The sequence below is a fragment of the Solanum tuberosum genome, unplaced genomic scaffold (assembly GCF_000226075.1).
Source record: "Solanum tuberosum cultivar DM 1-3 516 R44 unplaced genomic scaffold, SolTub_3.0 scf00272, whole genome shotgun sequence".
NCBI classification, from domain to species: domain Eukaryota; kingdom Viridiplantae; phylum Streptophyta; class Magnoliopsida; order Solanales; family Solanaceae; genus Solanum; species Solanum tuberosum.
In genome coordinates, this window is record NW_006239194.1 from 699,236 (window position 1) to 719,834 (window position 20,599).

The 20,599-nt window shown below is 35.8% G+C and overlaps 1 protein-coding gene across 3 annotated transcripts in view; it reads right to left on the reverse strand.

The window, feature by feature from the left end:
• Positions 1 to 4,327: 4,327 nt before the first annotated feature.
• The window catches only part of LOC102590144 (N-alpha-acetyltransferase 35, NatC auxiliary subunit), a 41,435-nt gene continuing 25,163 nt past the window's right edge, over positions 4,328 to 20,599 (reverse strand). The window contains exons 7-16 of one of the 3 annotated variants that reach the window (XM_015313876.1): positions 16,178 to 16,453; positions 15,956 to 16,099; positions 14,913 to 15,047; positions 14,587 to 14,685; positions 8,044 to 8,100; positions 7,565 to 7,817; positions 5,689 to 5,807; positions 5,442 to 5,510; positions 5,083 to 5,181; positions 4,328 to 4,918 (exon numbers count right to left, since the gene is read on the reverse strand). In XM_015313876.1, the coding sequence (XP_015169362.1) occupies positions 4,679 to 4,918; positions 5,083 to 5,181; positions 5,442 to 5,510; positions 5,689 to 5,807; positions 7,565 to 7,817; positions 8,044 to 8,100; positions 14,587 to 14,685; positions 14,913 to 15,047; positions 15,956 to 16,099; positions 16,178 to 16,453 (1,491 nt within the window). In that variant the 3' untranslated portion in view covers positions 4,328 to 4,678. Of the gene's footprint in view, positions 4,987 to 5,082; positions 5,182 to 5,441; positions 5,511 to 5,688; positions 5,808 to 7,564; positions 7,818 to 8,043; positions 8,101 to 14,586; positions 14,686 to 14,912; positions 15,048 to 15,955; positions 16,100 to 16,177; positions 16,454 to 20,599 lie in introns of all 3 variants that reach the window. The other 2 variants (XM_006358256.2, XM_015313877.1) reach the window with 2 other exon arrangements.

Here is a 20,599-nt window from a genome sequence, read left to right on the forward strand (position 1 = left end):
GGGGAGGGGGGAACTCTTTTTCTTGATTTGGTAATTAATATTTGAGTTGTATAATATTGGTCTTGCTATTTTGAGGATTTTTAACATTTTTATGGATATCATTGTGCTTCATATGACCACTTTATATTACATTCGATTATACTAATATTATATTATAAGAGGAAGCTTTAACTGGCTCAATCAGATAGGAGTTGTACGACTTTATGACCAATAGACTATTGTGATGACAGGTAAATTTGAATTGTACGACTTTATGACCAATTTAATTTATTAACAATCAACGATTCAAATAGACTATTGTAATATCTAACTTTACTTGTAAAAAGTTCAATTTTAATCCATGAAAGTGTATTTTTGATATATTGTACTGATTGTTTTTATCATGATGTATGTCAAATAATGTATTTGAAATATCATTTTATTTATGTTATAAGTCTATGTTATATTAGTTGAGTAATGAAACGAGTTTGGAATTGTAAAAATATTGGATTAATTTAGGCGAGTTTGGCTACTCATTGTTTAAACAACTCTTAACTTAGCTCCTTTTGCCATTATATGATGAGTCATTTGTTGATTTTAAGTTATTTATTCAATTTAAATTCTGTCCAACCTATCTATTTTTCACCTGTAATATTTTGATATTTACCATTTCATAATTAGCACATTAGGAATTCACTAAAATGATAGGAATAACATTTAATAGGTGTTTGGAAGAACATTTGAGTTGAAGTCCCCGTCCATCGATTGATCACGCGAGTACGCATCCAGTCAGCGCATAGCGAATGAAAAAAGCGTTCATCCTGGATTCTCTTCCTCAAGAAAAATGTCTGTCAATTGATCCTCAAAGTCCAACAAAAAATATTTAAAATTGAAATGTAATAAAATATTAATGAAAATTGAAATTATGCTTGAACATAAATTACATATATAAATAAACAATCAATTTTAAGGTCTTTGCTCGTTAAAAATGCATATATATATTGAGAGGCAAAGCAGCTAAAAGCATGGCGCAGCTAGAGCTAGGGTGTCCGACACGTTTCGTCGGAAAATTACGTTATATATATATATATATATATGTCAAATTCTATATTTAAAGGATATATATTTAAAGTTAGATATCCTTGACAAAAGCTATATCTTTGACGTAGTCGTAATGGGCGTCCATTTGAATGAAGGAGTTTCAGGTTTGAACCCCAAATAACACAATATTTTTTTGTTTTATTTTAATAGTCACACACCATTATTCTTAGATACCCTTAATAAAATTTCTGGCTCCGCCATTGAATAAAAATATTTGCTTCACGCCCTTAAATTACCAATTCACAAGTAAATTGCGAAGCCATCAGAAATTGATTATCTTTTAATTAATTGAATTCTAAGACATAAAGAACAAAAACCAGCATCCCTTTAATAAAGGAATATTATACTAAAAATTTAAGACACTGCATGATTAAATATAAAGTTTTAATCTTTATGCTTAGTGGGCAATTTGTGTATTATTCCTTTACCACAAGTCATTGATCCTCCTTTTTAGACTTACACAACCTAAGGAGAGATCTAAACCAATAATTGAACAATAAACAAATAATAAAAAAAATATTCTAGGTATGAACCACAAGTTTTTATATTATTCTCTATTCAATATTTTGTGTTTGATGTCTGCATCAGGATCATATTATATTCAGAAAGTAAAGCACTTTCAAACTAAGAAAACTCCAAATCTGATAGAATTTGAACTCAAAATATTTGATTAATGATGAAAAAGATGTACTTATCATTCCAATACAACAATGAACCATGAGTTATTTATTTATTTAATTTGGTTTCATATGAAAGTATTTGATATTAGCTTTTGGGGTTACTTAATTCATTACTATCTTTAATCAAATGAGAAGTTTAAGATTTCCATTGACAAAAAGTTGCTAGTTTTATTTAATATATAAAATAAATAGAGGACCCCATTAAAACATTAAACAAATGATTTAACATAAATTAACAAAAAATTAAACACTAATTTTGACTCCACCTAGCTTTATGATTTTTCTTTGTTCCATTTTTTAATGCTTTATTAGTAGCGGTGAACAACATAAAAATTTGTGTGTTTTGTTTCTTAAAAAAAGGCACATTATGTGTATTTTGTATAATAACAATATATTCAGTAAAATTTTACGAGTGACATTTGAAAAGGATGAAGGTGTACGCAAATCTTAGTACCTTACTCTTATTTTTATGAATTAAAAAAAAACTTTTTCCGATAGATTATTTGTAAAGTTTTTTTAAAACGAAGATTTTAGTTTCTAGATGTTAAAAGGATCCTTGAATACCTTTTTAATTAGTTGTCAACTTTGAATTTTATTTTTTAATCTAGAAGTTAATTAGCATCATTTTCTCATGCTGTGACTTGTCACTAAACTATGCATTAATTCAAACTTAATCTTGAAGTCAATTACAATTACCCATTGTTCAAATCTAATGATTTAGGGTGGTCCTAATTAAATTAAATATAGACCATATAAAACAACTAATTATAAGGTCATCTACACAAGATTATACTTTAACACATTATATCATGCGCTCAAACTATCTCAACCTATCTTTTCTCATTTTATTCTCAATGTACGCTATCTACACCTTCTGAAGGTGTAGATAGCGTACATTGAGAATAAAATAAGAAAAGATAGATTGAGATAATTTGAGCATGTTTTACATTAACGACAAATATATCAGATTGTATGTATAAAATTATGATGAATAAAAGAGTTAAAAGAGAATTGTATAGAAGTAGAATCACGTGAAGAAAATTATGTTAAATAACTTGCAATTTATTAAAACTAATCAATACTTTATTATAGAATAGGGTACAATAGAGAGAAAAAAGATCCATAGAAGTGATTTTTACTAATTGGGACTGTTAGTACATAATTTTGAATTTATTGATTTTCTAGAAGTATTTTGACTTTATCATTAATTTATATGCCAATAAGAATATGGAGAATTTATTATTTTTTAATACTATATTAGATAGATGGATAGATAAGTTTTAGATGATTAAACTAATTAATGAACAATCTTTAATTAGTATGAAATAATTGATTCCAGCTTACAGCAAATATGCTTCATTATCCAGCAAATATGCTTGTGGTTTTGCCAGTTAAGAAGAATAATAATACAGTTTCATGTGCACCAGCTTGTTCTCTGTACACCCCGTCTCGAAATATTTGTCGTATTTTCTTTATATGTTTCTTAAAAAATATTAATTAGGGGAAGTATTTTAACTGTTTTATTGTTATTTATGTCTTAAATTATAATTTCTTCTTTTAATATTTATTTTACTTATGTGTTTGTAGTTTTTCAAGAATAATTATTCTTAAGAATTTTTTATTTTTTTAATCTTAAACTTCTAAAATAACAAATATTTTTAGTAAAGACAATAATAATCTGTTTGACCAAACTTTTAAAATCTGTTTACTTTGAAAAGTGTTAATTTGTCTTTTTTAATTGCACTTTTGATCCTCTTAAACCATTAGTGGAAAGATCTGTTATTTGATCTGGTGGAGGGAAATGAAATTAATATAAGAAACAATAAATAATAGGAGTAATATTGCTATATTATATTTTGAATATATTCAATAGAATGCTTTTGAAAAATGTATTAGACATTGAATAGTATCTAATAGCAAGGATAAAATGGATACAAATAGGTAATAATACATTGATTTTCTAAACTGGACGACTATTGTTGGACCTCTATTTTTAATATAGTGGACAAGTAAAAATGAACAAAGTATCATTAATCCTCCCGGCCTGCCTTTCAAATGAAATAATTATGAAATATCTTGGTCAGGTATTGGGTCCAACAGTCGGTTCGATCAAAGGGTGTACTTTTAGAATTTCGATCGGTGTAAACATGATACAAATTTTTCTTTGTCCTAAAGAGACTCCGAATGCTCCTTGTCCTAAGCCCCAAGCAACCGGTTACCTTAGCAGATCTCCGCTGCCTGCTGTTGCGCTATTGTTACTTACGACGCCTCTTCTCTTACGCAATTCCTGACTAGTTGTAGTGTATTGTCTCTTTGAGTGAAGAAGAGAGGAGCTTTATATAGATACTCTTGAGCCATTATTCTATTGATTGGTTCTAGCTCCAAAAAAGCAAATACATGAAGCTATGTCGACTTACCTACATCTTGTTGACTAAACGATTAGGTATACCACGCCACATATCATTGTGAACGTTAGAAACTATTGAGACTCTTTTCCGATAATTGAGAAATCTCTGAAGGTCAGTGGCACACAATTCACAACTCGATAGATAGTGAGTCAGATCTTCTACCCTTCTCCACTTAAATTTTTTGGGATTTCAAAATAAAGTTCTGTTTTGTTTTCAAAACACAACATATGATCTAGCAAAGCCTCATATGTCCCACACTAGATGGCTATATTTTACATGAAATATTTGATTATTCATTTTCCAAATTACAATATTACATCATTGGAAATGATAGATAAATAAATAAATGAAAAGAAAAATAATGTAAATATCAAAGAAAAAATCAACTGCATCATCCAATGAGACCTAATAATACTTCAAAACTGCAGATCAAGAGAAGAATTTCTCTTTCAAGATCTCTTCACAACAGTGAAATGATGGCAAAATTTGGAGATGAAGAGAAATTCATCTTCAAGATCTCTTTACCACAGCAGTGGCAAAGAAAGGATGGTGGCTGAACTCGAATTGAACCTTAAGCGACGCGTCAACAGCCCCTAGCCGGGAAATAAGACTTAGCGCAACACTGTTATGTTCAGCTACCTGTTCGATACGACGAAGCTCTGCCATTTTATCCGAATCATTAGAAAAATTGCTCCTTAGCTCCTTTGCTATTCTCTGAGTTTCTTTGAAGCAGTTATACATAGACACGCTCTGCATAATCAGAGTTTCATGTTACGTCCTGGATGAAGACCAAGTTTTGCAACCCCCTCCCCCCAGAACTAGCCCTCGAAAGGAAAAAAAGATAAGGCAAGTAATATATACAATAAAAAGAAAAAGAAAGACCAGAAAGGAAACATTTGTCAAGGATAACTCACAGATAGACGAGCATGAGCAGTTGTCTCCTCGAAAGAATAGTATGAGACATGATCAGGCAGGCAAGCTTTCAGAAGCAACTCAAAGTGCTGGACAAACCTCTGAGAAAAATTGCAAGATTTGTCAAGAATGGAAATGTATATCCTGTCACTACTAGACAAGCATATCAATGAGAGCAGATGTAAGAACTCAGCAACAATGGATGACAATTAGTTAGCTACTTGTGCTCTCTTCGGGGACATCCGATAAAATTGGAGCAATACAGAGAGGGTTAGCATGGCTAGACCCATGCACAAGGATGACATGCACAAATTGAGTGCTGGTCCAAAGAAAAAGTTGTGACAAATATCAGAAGGCACACCTCATGCTCACTATTGAAAGGTCCTGTACTGAGATAGATTTGCCGTTCATTCCTCAAAGCTGCAAGCATCTGGAGGAAGCAATAACCAATAAGTTCTCAAGCAATAGAATCAATTGTAAGTTCAACTAAAAATCTCACAGCAGTGTGCAGATATGAAATAGACGGTAAAACCAAAACGGGAGAAACGATTTGCAGGCTGTGAGCATTAGTGAAAGCATAATAAACAAAATCGAAAAAAGCTAATTACCATGGTAAGACCTTCAGCGAGATATACATGGCACTGAAGAAACAAAATTGCAGGTGGGAGTTGATTATCTTTTCCTCCATCTTTCACCAAATCTCTTTTCTTCTTCCCTTTCTTTTTACCTGATACAAGTCAAATATTTAGATAACGTGTCTCTTATGTGGAAAAAAACCATAATAATAAAATTCAATTGTATATTTGTTCTATATATAAGGTAGGGGTAAGGTCTGCGTACACTCTACCCTCCCCAAATCTCACTTGTGGGATCACAATGGGTACATTGTTATTGTTGTTGTATATTTTTTCTATATCCGTGGATGAGTTGCAACTCTATTAAAAGAAGTGGCAAGCAGATGCGACAGTAAAATGTTCTCAGAGTAATAATTTAAACAAGAGCATCCCTTAGGAAGGGAAACAAAAAAAGAAACCGAAGAGTGGGAACTGGGGATGAAGTCAACAAAAAAAAATGTCAACTGCGTGTCGGTAGTCGGTAACATCATTCCCCATGCTTTCTACCTCTATTTTTCTCATTCCAGCTCTCCAACTTAATACCTGGACATTCGATGTCTCTTGCTAGCTATTGCCTCGGCTCATCAATTGTCTACACTAAGACTCAACTAATTTAGCTCCTTCCCCAAGGGACTTTAGATATGGGCATTTAGATGGGTTGGGTTGTACCAAGTCCAAAGTTGTCTACAAGACGTAGCCATCAACTGATCAAGATTTACCTCAGTCAACAATTTTAGTAATTTATTATGGGAAATAGTAAATTCCTTTGGAAACTATTTGATAATCCTTATACGAGAATCAGTGACTTAGAGATCATATAAATGTTTGTATTCTTACTAATCTATACCCCAATCATGAAGTAATTCAGCACTGAGAACCTATTCAAAATTCTATAATATATATATAACTTTAGTGTCTAGTCAGCTTGTACATACCTCGATTATTCCACTGGATACCTGCTACTATAGAGGTGGACCTAGATTTTTGAAGGTGGCCGGTGCATAATTGCATTCAATATAAATCTATCACTGGTTATAAATACGGTGTAGGGGGTATGTATATCCATTGATATGGTCTCTCTGTATATGCACAAATCTCAAAGATATTAAGTATAATACAAATTGCTGAAGTTTTTGGGTGTTGGTGCACCCGTTCAGGTACTGGATAACTATGCCACTAAGCTAACGTAGATGAAAAACAATCACCTACTGTTATTTTATCTCTGCTATAATTTGAACCCTGATCTCCAACATTTGCACCACTTCATTGGCCACTAAGCCACAACCATAGGTGCAGTCAACACTAAATAACTTACATATGATAAAGCCACAATTGTTAATTTCAATATCTTGAGACCTCTACACCGTCTAGATATCAGATGTAAAAACATTTTAATGATTCAACTCATGCCTTCACAATTTTTTGGTTGAATACAATCTGAGTCAAACCATTACATTCATCATGAAAAATGAAATGTCAATGACCTTTTTTTTCCCTTCTTTTCTTCCCTCTGGTTTATTTTATTTTTTGGCATTCTAGCTAATGGCAGGTGATCTAATGACATAACATTCTAGCTCTATTCAACCATCCAGCAAAAAGTCCTCCTATACAAACAATTCAAGATCAAGAAACTTCAACAGGGAAACAGTGATATATCTAAAATTAGTTCAGATCTCTATAAGCTAGCCACTAATGACAAGTATCGTAAAGCTTCAACCAGTGAATCAATTTGTATGACCTTAGTACAGAGAAGGAGAAACCTATTATCCAAAAGATCTAACCCTTGTACAACAAAACTTTCAGTAGAAAACTAGAAATCCACATATAAGGTTACCAAGGATGTAGATCCAGAATTGTTCGACAGACTTACACCAACAACTAGGGAAAAAGAGATGGTTGGAACAAGCAGCATTCTTACTGATTTCATTGCTTGTCATTTCCCTCATATGTGTTCTCTCCGCAAGCTTGATCAGGATAATATACATGTACCAATAGACCATACAATATTCACCAGTAGAATACAAGTCTAATTCAAAGCCCAACATCAGGAAACGGGAAGCAATCCAGTATGTTTGCTCCTCCACCCATATGAGAATGTGTCTGCATATCTTCATGCAAATATTCTGCGACAAAATTCAGAAAATGAATAATAGTTTCCATAAGAGAAATGTTCCACTGAGAAGACGAGAGATCAAGAAAGATCAGTATTCTCCACTTTGAAGAAATGGCACAAGGTGGAAACCACAGCAGCAAGAGCTGCTTTACAGGTCCTCAAAAGCCATATTTCATTTTAGAAAGCTATTATTACAAACCCTCGAATAGTATTCTGTAGTTGCAGAGGATATTCACCTCGTTACTTGCAGTGGCTGAGATATCTCCGCACTCTTTCCTAAAAGCCAGTTCCAGCTAAGGAGAAATCAAAGAAACAAATGCAGAATTCAGCTCACAGGAAGGCGATTAACAAAACAAATAATATAGATGACTCAGTCGCATCAGCAGAAACAGAAGCGTATACTTTAACAAGTTTGACATTACTCAGCACCCTAGAAGATTTTATCGAAATCCAAACAGTAAAAGAAAATAATACATATGACCCAGTTGCAGCAACAGAAACAGAAGCCTCTACTTTAAACAAGTATGGCGCTGATAAGCTCAAATGGGGACACCAGAAAGGAGTTTATACAGTCAAGGAAGGGTATCAACAGTTGTGCTCTAGAAACCCCGTGATAGCTAACTGGCCCTGGAAACTCATTTGGAGGACCAAGCTACCACCTAAGGTAGTTTTTTTTACCTGGATAGCTCTATATGAGGCATGTCTCACCCAAGACAACATAAAGAAAAGAAAAATCCAATTCCCAAACAGATGCTATATGTGCAAAAAAGAGGCTGAAACCCCCAGACACCTTCTTCTTCATTGTGAGGTGGCCTCAGAATTATGGAGCATGTTTTTTTGTCTCTCTGGCATCAATTGGACCACACCCCTCACTGTTAAGGATGCATATGAGAGTTGGAGTCTATGGAAAGTTGACAAAGCCATCAAGAAGATCTGGATTATGATACCTGCTTGTATTTTTTGGTGTATTTGGTTAGAGAGGAACAAGAGATGTTTTGATGGAGAGTCAACTGCTTTAGGCATTTTGAAGACTAGGTGCACTGAAAATTTGTTTAGTTGGACCAACTTGTATCCTGCTGTTAATGCAGAACAACTTCAGGATTTTACTAACTCATTAGCTCTGGCTTAGATAGTTTGTATAGTTAGCCAGAGATTTTTTTGTAAGCTCAAATGCCATATCTTGTAAATTTTGCATCTTCCCGATGCTGTTATTAATACCACTTATCTTATAAAAAAAAAAAAAAAAACAAGTATGGCAATAGTGCAATACTCAGCTTCCCAGTTTTACACATGCCTTGATAGAAACCAATGTTACGAACCTAAACAGGAGAGGTTTGCTTTAACTAGAAATCTGATTCCATTGCACACCAGAAAATGCTCAGTCAGAGAACGTAATATGTCAATACATAAAGAGAGAGAGAGAGGGAGAGACGAGCTTGCAGGCAATAATACAGCAACCACTTTGTAAAGAGGAGGGGTGAAGTGCAGATTTTTCTGCAGAAATTAGTCGACTTCTTTTGGCGTTTCTGCTTCGTTTTTATCAGATCGAGCTGAAATTTGAACAGAGTGTTCCTTGCATCTTGATCTATGATTAGGAACTGACAGATCACAATTTGGAGTCCTATAGCTCCAGATTTTCAGCCAAGAACAGTGACTGAGTTTTTGGTGATTTCTCGCTTTTCTTGGTGCAAACTTGTAATGATCATTGCTGTGTTTGGCACTTGTTCTGTGACCATTTTGGAGAACCTTTGTTAACTATCTTATTGATTTAGTGGAGCTTTTGTCCGGTAAATTTTTTACTCTTCATATTGAAGAGGGTTTTCCACGTAAATTTGATGCCTCTTGGATTTGATTTATTTTTGCATTGCCATATTTATTTGTGGGTAATTATAGTTGCTGCCCGCTCCTTTTTTTGCTCGTGCTTGAGGTCTCCTCTTTGTTCAAATAGATTAGGGAATTTTACACTTGGTATTTCTTCCGCTGTTACCTTAGTCGTGCATTCTTGTTGCTTGTTTTGCCCAACAATTTGGTACCAGATCCAATGGTTCGGAGAGACGAGTATGGAGATCGGGGAGTATTGGTGTGGGGCCCAACTAAGCATCTTTGCTATCTACAGGCCAGTTTTCTATCTTTTGCCCATAACTTTGAAGACGGATTCACAAAAAAAAAAATCCAATAAGCTTTGATGACATAAATACTGGATGGTGTGGGTGACGCACAGTTAATCTCCGAATCAGCTCATGAATGGTAATGGGTCACGTGGAACTTGGTTTAAATAGGTCATCGTTGGGTGTGTGTGATCCAACATCTTATTAGTTGAACCAAGTTCCACGTGACCCTCAAGAAGCCACCAATAAGATGTTGGATACTCTTAATGGTACAAGGCCTTTTGGGGAAAATCTTGCGGGCTAGATCCGAAGCGAATAATTGTTTTTTTTATAAAGGTAACAATATATTAATATCAACAGGTATACTACACCAGAAACTGTGTAGTCCCCCTCAAAAAGTAGGCCACTTACAAAATGGGCTCCTATATGTTAAATAACTTGCAAACTGCCAAGAACATTAAAAATATCTTCAGTTTGTCCTAACAGATTCTGTTTATACCAAAAATAATAGAGGCCTAGATAGTTCATCAAAAACTTCTGAATGCTGCATTACTTGCCCTCAAAATATCTCTGATTCCTTCCTTTCTGTCCAGACAGACCACCAAATACAAGTTGGGACAATCTTCCATCTCTCCTCTCTTCTAGCTGCATTGCCATCACTATTCCAGCAGTTTAACACTTCTTTGATTCTTCCTGGCATTAACCATTTTATCTTCCTCAAGTTGATGAAGATTTTCCATAGCTGATCTGTCCATTTACAAAGCAAGAAAAGATGACGAATTGTCTCTCCCTGTTCATTACAAAAGTAGCATCTGGAGCATAGTTGTATACCTCTCTTGATCAACTTTTCATGTGTCCGAACTTTTTCTTTAGCCAATAGCCAGGTGAATCATGCTACCTTATGAGGTACTTTGACTTTCCATATCATCTTCCATGGCCAAGAGCCCACCTGATTGTTGTACGAACTGAAATCTCTGTAAGCAGAATTTACGGAGAACTTCCCTTTGTTGTCAAACTACCAGATCAGGCTGTCCTACCCTACTGAGAAACCATTGAAGTGGGATAGAATTTGGAAGAACTCTGCTTCCTAATCAGTCTCCCAATCATTTAAGTGTATTCTAAAGCTGTGATTCCATCCTTGTCGTGTTCACATGTCAGCCACTGATGCTTCTTTTTTTGAGAAAGTTAACTGGTATTATAAACAAAAGGAAGTACACCAATAGTGTGCTCCTAAGTAGTTACATCAAATTATGAAGGGAATCCTAAGTAGTTACATCAAAAATATGAAGGAACATCCAAAACAAATCTATCACCTATATCCATTATAGACTATCTAAAAACAGAGTGATGTCCCCTATATCCTTAGGTACAGATTGAATACACCAAAAGTAGAATGTTGCTAGACAGTTCATCTTCATACTTTGGAAGGAAATGCTCTTGTTCTCAAAACATCTCTGATTTCTCTCCTTCCAAATTGTCCACCAGATGCATGCAGGGACAATCTTCCATCTCTCCTTGTGTCCTGATTGATTTCCATCCCTATTCCAGCATGCTAGAGCTTCTACAGTATGTCTTGGCATGGCCCATCTAATACCCCTGAGATTAATGAACCATTGCCATAATTTTTCAGTCACTTTACAGTGTAAAAAAAGATGGTTTACTGTCTCTGTTTCAGCTTCACAAAAAAAACATCTGGAGCATAACTGCCTTCCCCTTTTCATAAGGTTGTCCTGAGTCAGAACTGCTTGATGTGCAACTAGCCAGGTGAAGCAAGCCACCTTATGAGGTATCTTCAATTTCCAGATCATCTTCCATGGCCAACCTTCTTTTGTGATGCAATCCTCATCATGCTATCAAAACCTTCGATTGACAGACTGAAAAGGAAAGGAGAAAGTGGATCTCCCTGTCTCAGCCTCTTTCTTATGTAAGAAAACCCACAAGTTCTCCATTCACTAGAACAGAGAACCTGACTGTTTTGATGCAAAATTCAATCCACTTCACCCATTTGCTACCAGATCGTATCTGTTTGAGAGTATTCAAAAGGAATGTCCAAGTAACATGATCATACGCTTTCTGTATATCCAACTCACACATTATACCAGGTGTTCCTCCTTTCATTCTTGAATCAATGCATTCACCGGCTATGAGTGTTGCATCCATGATTTGCCTCCCTTTTATAAAAGCCATTTGGTCCTTGTTGATCAATTTACTTACAACCTTTTTCAGCCTTTCTGGCAGCAATTTACCAATAATTTTATATACTCCTCCTACCAAGCTAATTAGTCAGAAATCTTTCAACTATTTTTTTTTGAGAAAGTTAACTGGTATTATAAACAGAAGGAAGTACACCAATAGTGTGCTCCTAAGTAGTTACATCAAAATATGAAGGGACATCCAAAACAAATCTATCACCTATATCCATTATAGACTATCTAAAAACAGAGTGATGTCCCCTATATCCTTAGGTACAGATTGAATACACCAAAAGTAGAATGTTGCTAGACAGTTCATCTTCATACTTTGGAAGGAAATGCTCTTGTTCTCAAAACATCTCTGATTTCTCTCCTTCCAAATTGTCCACCAGATGCATGCAGGGACAATCTTCCATCTCTCCTTGTGTCCTGATTGATTTCCATCCCTATTCCAACATGCTAGAGCTTCTACAGTATGTCTTGGCATGGCCCATCTAATACCCCTGAGATTAATGAACCATTGCCATAATTTTTCAGTCACTTTACAGTGTAAAAAAAGATGGTTTACTGTCTCTGTTTCAGCTTCACAAAAAAAACATCTGGAGCATAACTGCCTTCCCCTTTTCATAAGGTTGTCCTGAGTCAGAACTGCTTGATGTGCAACTAGCCAGGTGAAACAAGCCACCTTATGAGGTATCTTCCCCTTCCAGATCATCTTCCATGGCCAACCTTCCTTGGTTTCAGTTGAGATATCCAGTAGCTTGTATGCTGATTTCACCTTGAACTTGCCATCTTTATCCATCTTCCACAACAATCTATCTTCCTCAAAATTAAGGCTCTTAGCTTGTTCCAAAGTATTGTAGAATTGGATCATTCTCTCCACTTCCCAGTCATTGAGGAATCTTCTGAAGGACAGATTCCAACCTTGTGCATTTTTGATCTGTGAGATTGTAGCTAGCTTCTGTTGATTAAGATTATAAATGTCCGGAAACTGTTGCCTTAAAGGTGTTTGCCCCACCCATACATCATTCCAGAACAAGGTCTTTCTGCCATTGCCCACTTTGATCACAGTATTACCCCACATTTTTGGCCATTGATTTCTGATAGTTCTCCATAGTCCCATTTCATAAGGAATTTTAACTTCCTGAGTAGTCCATGGTCCTTCCCTACCATATCTTGCAATGATGATGTCCTTCCACAGGCCCTGCTCATCTGCTGCCAGTCTCCATAGCCATTTTAACAGAAGACTCTTGTTTTGTGCTTTCAAGTTCTTAATTCCTAGACCTTCTTTTTTGTTGGTTATAGCAATCTCCCACTTGATCAAGTGATGCTTCTTCCCCCCTTCACCATTACCTTGCCAAAGAAAGTTTCTTCTGATAGCATCCAACTTTTTGATGATCTTTCCATGAATTGGAAAAAGGATAGGTTGTGTAATTCTGGAAATAGGTATTTCAGTGTATCCCCAACTTAGTTATCATTCCAAAAGGATATTTTCCTTCCATTACCAACTTTGAATCCCACTTTAAGAATACCTTTGTATTGTTCTAACCCAACATAATGTCCATTCACTCCCTTTGGGTCCTTTTGATACCTAACTCAATAATTCGTCTTTTAAGACAATTTAAGGTTCTCTACAACTAGAGGTTCTCTACATTTTCTAAAGGTATAGAAATCACCAAACAAGAAGGGGAGTGTTAGCACAACAGAAAGGGTTCTCTCCGTGAGACCAGGAGGTCACAGGTCCAAGCCATGGAGACAGCCTCTTACGGAAATGCAAGGTAAGTCTCTGCCTACAATTAACCCAATGTGGTCTAACCCTTCCCTAGATCTTGGGCATAGCAGGCACTTAGTGATTGAGTTGCCCCTTTTTAATACAAATCTCTAAGAAAACATCTAAAGATCAATAAGCTAGCGACTAAGATTTGATACAAATATCAATTCACTAAAATGAGTACTACTCTCACATAAGGGCAAAACATACACATTTGAGTAAATTCTACGTTGTATATCTACTCTTTAACAGCAAAAGAATATTGTTAATAAAATTGATTCCCACTAACACCTTAACAGATGCATCCTGCATCTATCAGCAGTTAACTTATTTTAACTTACCATGTCCAAGGCACAGGATTTCAATACAACCTTAGGAAAAACACACCTATGTAGACCATCATAAAGACAGATATTTGTTCATATTCCACTTGCATTCCGCACCAATCATCATGCTTATATCTAAGTAAGAAAACATTTGAAGGACTGTGGTTTACTCAGTATACGTTTTTTTATCTGCCAACTTGAACAAGCGAAGAGTTCAAATTCTAATTCTGCTTTAGCATCCGAACATGGAGGAATCTAAGACGCAGGCCACAAAATGTATAAAAGTAATGATCACGATAAAAAAAGAAAGAGGCAAATACACAAGAATAGAAGTACAAATGGGATAAGAAACGGCATTTCAACAAGTGTATACTGTTCAAACCTGTACGTGTATGATGCGCCAATCTTGCAAAATCTTTCCAAGTTTACGCCTTTGCCACGAAATGTTGGTACAAAGAACTCGAAGCAAAGTGATTAACAACTGTTTTAGACAAAAGCATGTTTTTAATGGTGACAGATCTCATTAAATAGACTAGGCAAAAGGAATTTGATCAAAGCAGAAACCTAGCCAATTAGGCGACAAATAAAACCCAAAACAGATCAGTTTGACATTTTACGAGTACCAATAGGCACAGAAAAATTTGAGGATAGATTTTTTATCAGAAGCTCTGGACATAGAAAGTCTCCCTTTAATAAACTCATGCTTACTTGCCCAAGCTGTACAACAGTTTCGTTCTTCTGAATATCATGGTTCTTCGCCACCTCAGGTAACAAAGAAGCTTTACAAATCACAGCAAAGACAGAGTCACGCCCATAAAGCTTCCCATCTTGAACCAGCAAATGCTGTTGATTAGTCTTTCACATGAGAATGTCATTGAGAAAAGATAAAATATATCTTAAAGTTCAACAAGTTAAAAAAAATGAACTTGGATCACAAATTCTGCTACATACAATAGAAGATTAGAAGGCAAATCATAACCAGTATATGAGCCATAAGTTATGAACCCTCAACCCCACAACCACCCCTCTGGACGGCTGATGAATGAATAATCTTCTGGTGACATATTTTTCTTCATGTGAATTCAGATAGAAAATATCTTTGTTGATTCTTGATAACTCGAAAAGCTAATGCCAACCTTTTGCACCATAACTACAAGGCTTATTCAGTCATAAGATGGCCCAATAATAACTAAATATTATGCAAAAACATTAACTAAATTTAAACATCTGAGTTCCCAAAAACTTGTAGAGAAAAGATGAGCATAATAGCTTAACAGAGATCCTTGTTCTGGGATAAACTTCCAATCACGTCATCACCACAAATACCAAGATGCATTAACATGAAAATGTGAGTTATCCTCTGTGCATATGTTAGCAAAGTCATTGACTTTGGGAGCAGAAAAATAAAAACCTTCAATCCTGTACAGTTCACTTCATGGCTTAATCACTAGGCCTAAATTTAAGAAATAACTTTTTCTGAACTCTACGATCCATACTTTGGGTCTATACACCGACGGGCGACGATGATTTAGGATTACATAAATACTTAGTATTCCTCTCCCTGCACAAATTCTTCTTTGGACTACAAGAGTAAAGACAGCAACTTAATGTGGGATGTTCTAAGAGTTGCCTACATCAGCTTCCCATTTCAGGGACTAAGTCATTGAATTAACAAGATTAGAACAGGCAAAATTGATGTGCACAATGTTCATGAATGGACGCATGCAGAATTTATATGTGCTATAAATTACCTGGAGATGAGCTCTAGCAACCAATTCTGGTTGAAACTTTTGAAACTCGACCACAAATCGTAAAACACCTTCAAAGACTGGATCTAAACTGTAGAAACATATGATCTCTAGTTCATGAAGAAGCTTTTGGAAATATTCAGCTGCCTGGTAGAAGAATACAAACATGATTTGCTGTACTACTTGGATCAAAGCAAGGTGCTTGTGTGCTTTTTCATGCCTTACCTTCTTCCAGCTAATTGTCTCGATAGCACGAGGTGGAGTTGGAGCCGATAATCTACTATTTAAGGTAGAATCAAACCCAACAGGTTGACAACCTGAAGCTGTTGTTTCATTTTTCATTCCATCTTCCAAAGTTCCTGGTGCATTGATAGACCTCAAGAATTCTGCTGACTTAATCATGGATTCTAACTCTTCAAAGCAACAAGCAATATGTTTCTTTGCCAATTCCAAACCTCTGCCTTGTGGTCTCTTCATATTTGTGACAACATGGTAAAAGTGCTGGAAACACCAAAGAGAGGATAGTATAAGTATTAAGAGGAACAGCAGTGACATTTCTCAGTTAGGCCGGGTGACATACATTATCTATTTACAAATTAAATAGAAAGGTGCAAAGATGTAGAATCACTACGCCTTATTCATTTGTTCATTAATCAACTGTGGGATGAACCAGCAAGAACTCTACGGATTTTACAAGTTAGAGCAAGTTGAATATAATTTTATCCGAAACCCCTTTTCATACATACATCATAAAGGGAGCTGGTCTACAAAACAACATAAAAGTAATTCTCTCATTGCTAAAGAAACAACTAATTAACTCCATTTCTTTCATCTCTGCAGTCTGCCCAAGGCCTTAGCAACAGTGAGGTACTGGCTTAAGTCTTAACTCTTAACAGCCAAAGTAGTTAGAGCATGCACAAGTGTTTATATTCCAAAATCCCTGACCAGTAAAATTTAGATTAGATAATTATCCTTCGTAGTGCATTTGATTGCAGGGATATTCAATATCGCATGAGATCAAGTTTTTTTTAAAAGGTAAGTAGATTGTATATTTAAAATGAAGCGACTTAGCACCAAGATGGTTCTTGGTGGTAAGGCAGTATTCAGGAATCCCATGGTATAAAATACAACAACTGTTACGCCTCAACCTCAAACAAGTTATGGTTTGTCATGTGAATCCTCATTGACCATGTTTCTCCATTTAATTTCATCTCAAATTAACATTATACAAAATAAAAATAAAGATAAAAAGTACAAGAAGTTCTATATAATTTGCACTTGTATAAAAATCTCTGATATGGCTAAAAGACTCAAGAAAGCTTAGACCTAAAGGAAACATACTAATAAGAAAAAATATTTTCTCAACTATTGCAATTGATATCGCCTACATAGATCTTCTTCAATTGTGCTCAACATTTAGTCTGCATGGATTCCAAGAGATTGTGCAGAAGATCTTTTCACATTGTCAATAAACGTTATATGTGCTATCAGAACATGGAAACAAACAGACACCTATTTCCTCCATTGGTGCAGTAGAAACATGTTTTTCTCTATTTTTGAACTTAATTGGGTGTTACAAGAAAGCATTAAGGATGCCTACAGAGCTGGGGTCTATGGAAAGTTGGTAAATCCATCATGAAGGTCTGGAGAACGGTTCCTGGATGTATATTCTGGACAATTTGGATAGAAAGGAGAGAAGATGTTTTGATGGTTTAGCAACTCCCTTGCACTCCCTAAAAGTTCAAGGTTTAATTTTTTTAAGTAGGTGGAGCAGTCTATCCCCTATTTGCTCCCCTGAGTCTCATTTGGTTTTTGTTAGCTCCCTATCCCTAGCATAGGACTTTTGTAATAGGGCTAACAATCTCTCCTTTGTAATCAGCACATGCACAGTGCTTTTATGCATCTTCTTGATGCTTTTAATACTATTGTTACTTCATAAAAAAGAGGAATTGTTCTCAAAATGTTATGCCTGGTTCACCTAGGGTACATGCTTGAAGAATAATTTAATTATGGAACCTCTCCTTTTCTCTCAGCTCTCCTCCTACTTTCATTATCAAGTATTTATAGCTTGGTCCGGTTATACCTTTAATTATTTTTTATAAAGTAGTTGGAATATCTTTCCAAGATCTGGCAATAAATGTTTACAGAACTATATGCAAATTTAGCCATAGGGCTAGATCCACCTAATCCCCAGCCCCAAAGGACCCTAGCTTTTCCCCTTTCCTAAAGGTTAGCTCACTTCTAAATGGATAAAGCTGTCCATTATTCTTAATTTCTTGGTAAATATTACCGACCAACCCTTGACTCAAAAGGTAACAAGCTCCTTGTGTCATCCAGGTCTCATCTCAAGTAATAAACTAAATACAACTGAAAAATGAATTTTGTCAATACCTATAACCAAACATGGGATAAAATAATCCCGGGATTATTATCCTTATTTTTTTTTGAAACTGGTAAAGTTGAATTCTTCAGCATTAAGGGTATGCTGGCTACCTCCAAAAAGGGATGATTACAGATTTCATATCAAATCTATAATCTGATCTATATCATTTATACAAAGCTGTTTACACCAAAAAAGTAGAGATACTATACAATTCTATTTAACTTTGTGGATGGAATTGGATCTATCTTCAAAACATCTTCCATTTCTTTCTTTCCAGACTGACCACCATACACATGATGGTATTAGCTTCCACCATCTCTTTTGACTCTTACTGCCTCCCCTCCTAACCCAGCAGCTCAACAAATGCAGCTCAACAGATCTGATGTATGTTTTGGCATTGTCCACTTCATGCTTGTGATGTTGAGAAACAAGTTCCAAATTTGAGCGGTAAACTTACAATGCAGGAAGAGATGGTTATTTGTTTCCTCTGTCAAGTTGCACAAAAAACACCTAGGAACCAGCTGCCTGCCTTTCTTCCGTAGAACTTCTTCTGTTAAACATGCTCTCTTTATCACTAACCAGGTGAAACACTTTACTTTTGTAGGAATGTTACTCTTCCAAAAGTAATTCCAATTATATTTTGGGCCCCCTGTCATCCCCCGTAGTCCTCTTTTGTAGGCATTGTTGACTGAGAAGACTCCATCCTTACTATGTTTCCACAGGATCTTGTCTGTTGTTCTTGTGGTTATAATCGTTCCAGCTAGTTTCCCCATTAGCGCTGCCACCCTCTCCACCTCCCATTCATTAAGTAGTCTTCTTAAAGATATGTCCCATCCATGTTCTGTCCAACAATCACTCACTCTAGCATCAGGGTTCTCGCAGATTAGAAACAAATCCGGAAAAAGTTCCCTAAGAGAAGTTTGGTCTATCCAGCCATCTTTCCAAAATTTAGTTTTGTTTCCATTACCCACCTTGATATACATATTTCCTTCCATTTGTGACCATAGGTTCTTGATTGTCCTCCATATCCCCACCCCATATGGTTGAGAGGTGATTTATGTACACCAGGGGTTTAGTTCTCCATATTTTGCTACTATAACCTCCTTCCAAAGAGCTGCATCTTCCTCAGTGTATCTCCACAACCATTTCATCAAAAGGCTTTCATTTTGCAGCCTCAAATTTCTGATCCCTAAACCCCCTCTGTCTTTGCTAAGAAGTGCATTCTTCCAGTTGACTAAGTTAAAGCCCTTTCCCTCCTTATTGCTTTTCCATAGGAAGTTCCTTCTAAGCTTGTCTAGTTTTTTCACCACCTTTACTGGAATTGGAAACAAGGACATCACATAGGTTGGCAAAGAATCCAGAACAAAGTTTATGAGGATCAATCTACATTCTACCCCCTAGGGATAGGTATTGTGCCTTCCATCTATTTTTTTGATGAAGTAAGAAGAATGTCATTAACAAAGCATCAAGCAGATGCACAGATTACAAAAGAAAGAAATATCAGCTCCCAAAAAGGCAAAAAAAAGCTATCAAAACAGCTAACAGCAGAGATCTATGGAGCTGATAAATTCTAGGAAAGAATCGACACTAAGTACAGGAGAGAGATTAACCCAACCAAAAAGAGTAATCAAACATCTTGCTTTAAAGGTAGAGATGGGAGTTGGGGTGCCATCAAAACATCTTTTGTTCCTCTCCGTCCATAAGCACCACAAAATACAGGCTGGAACCAAAGACCAGATCTGCTTGACGGACTTCCCAACTTTCCAAGAACTCCAACACACAAAAACCTCTCTCAATGATCTTGGCATGACCCAAGTGAGTCCAAAAAGTGAGAAGAACATGTTCCATAGGCCTGTTGCAACTGTGCAATGAAGGAACAAGTGATTAATAGATTCTGAGTTGCACAAGCACATGTAGCATCTGTTGACTATTTGGAATTTCCTCCTCATGAGATTATTCTGAGTCAAGCAAGAGTCTTTTAGAGTAATCCAACTGAAACAAATAACTTTAGGTGGCAACTTAGTTCTCCAGATTAATTTCCATGGCCATTGATCAATTAAGGTCTTTTTGGAGCTTTGTTGAAGGTAGCATGCTTTAACTGTGTAGGATCCATCCCTGCTATGTCTCCAGATAAGTTTGTCCCTGCGTTGACTGTTGATTGCACTAGTCTGAATGGTGGCCATAAGGCTAAAAACCTCTTCCAACTCCCAGTCATTAAGATTTCTCCTTAGGATCAGATTCCACACATTGTCTTCCCTGTACTG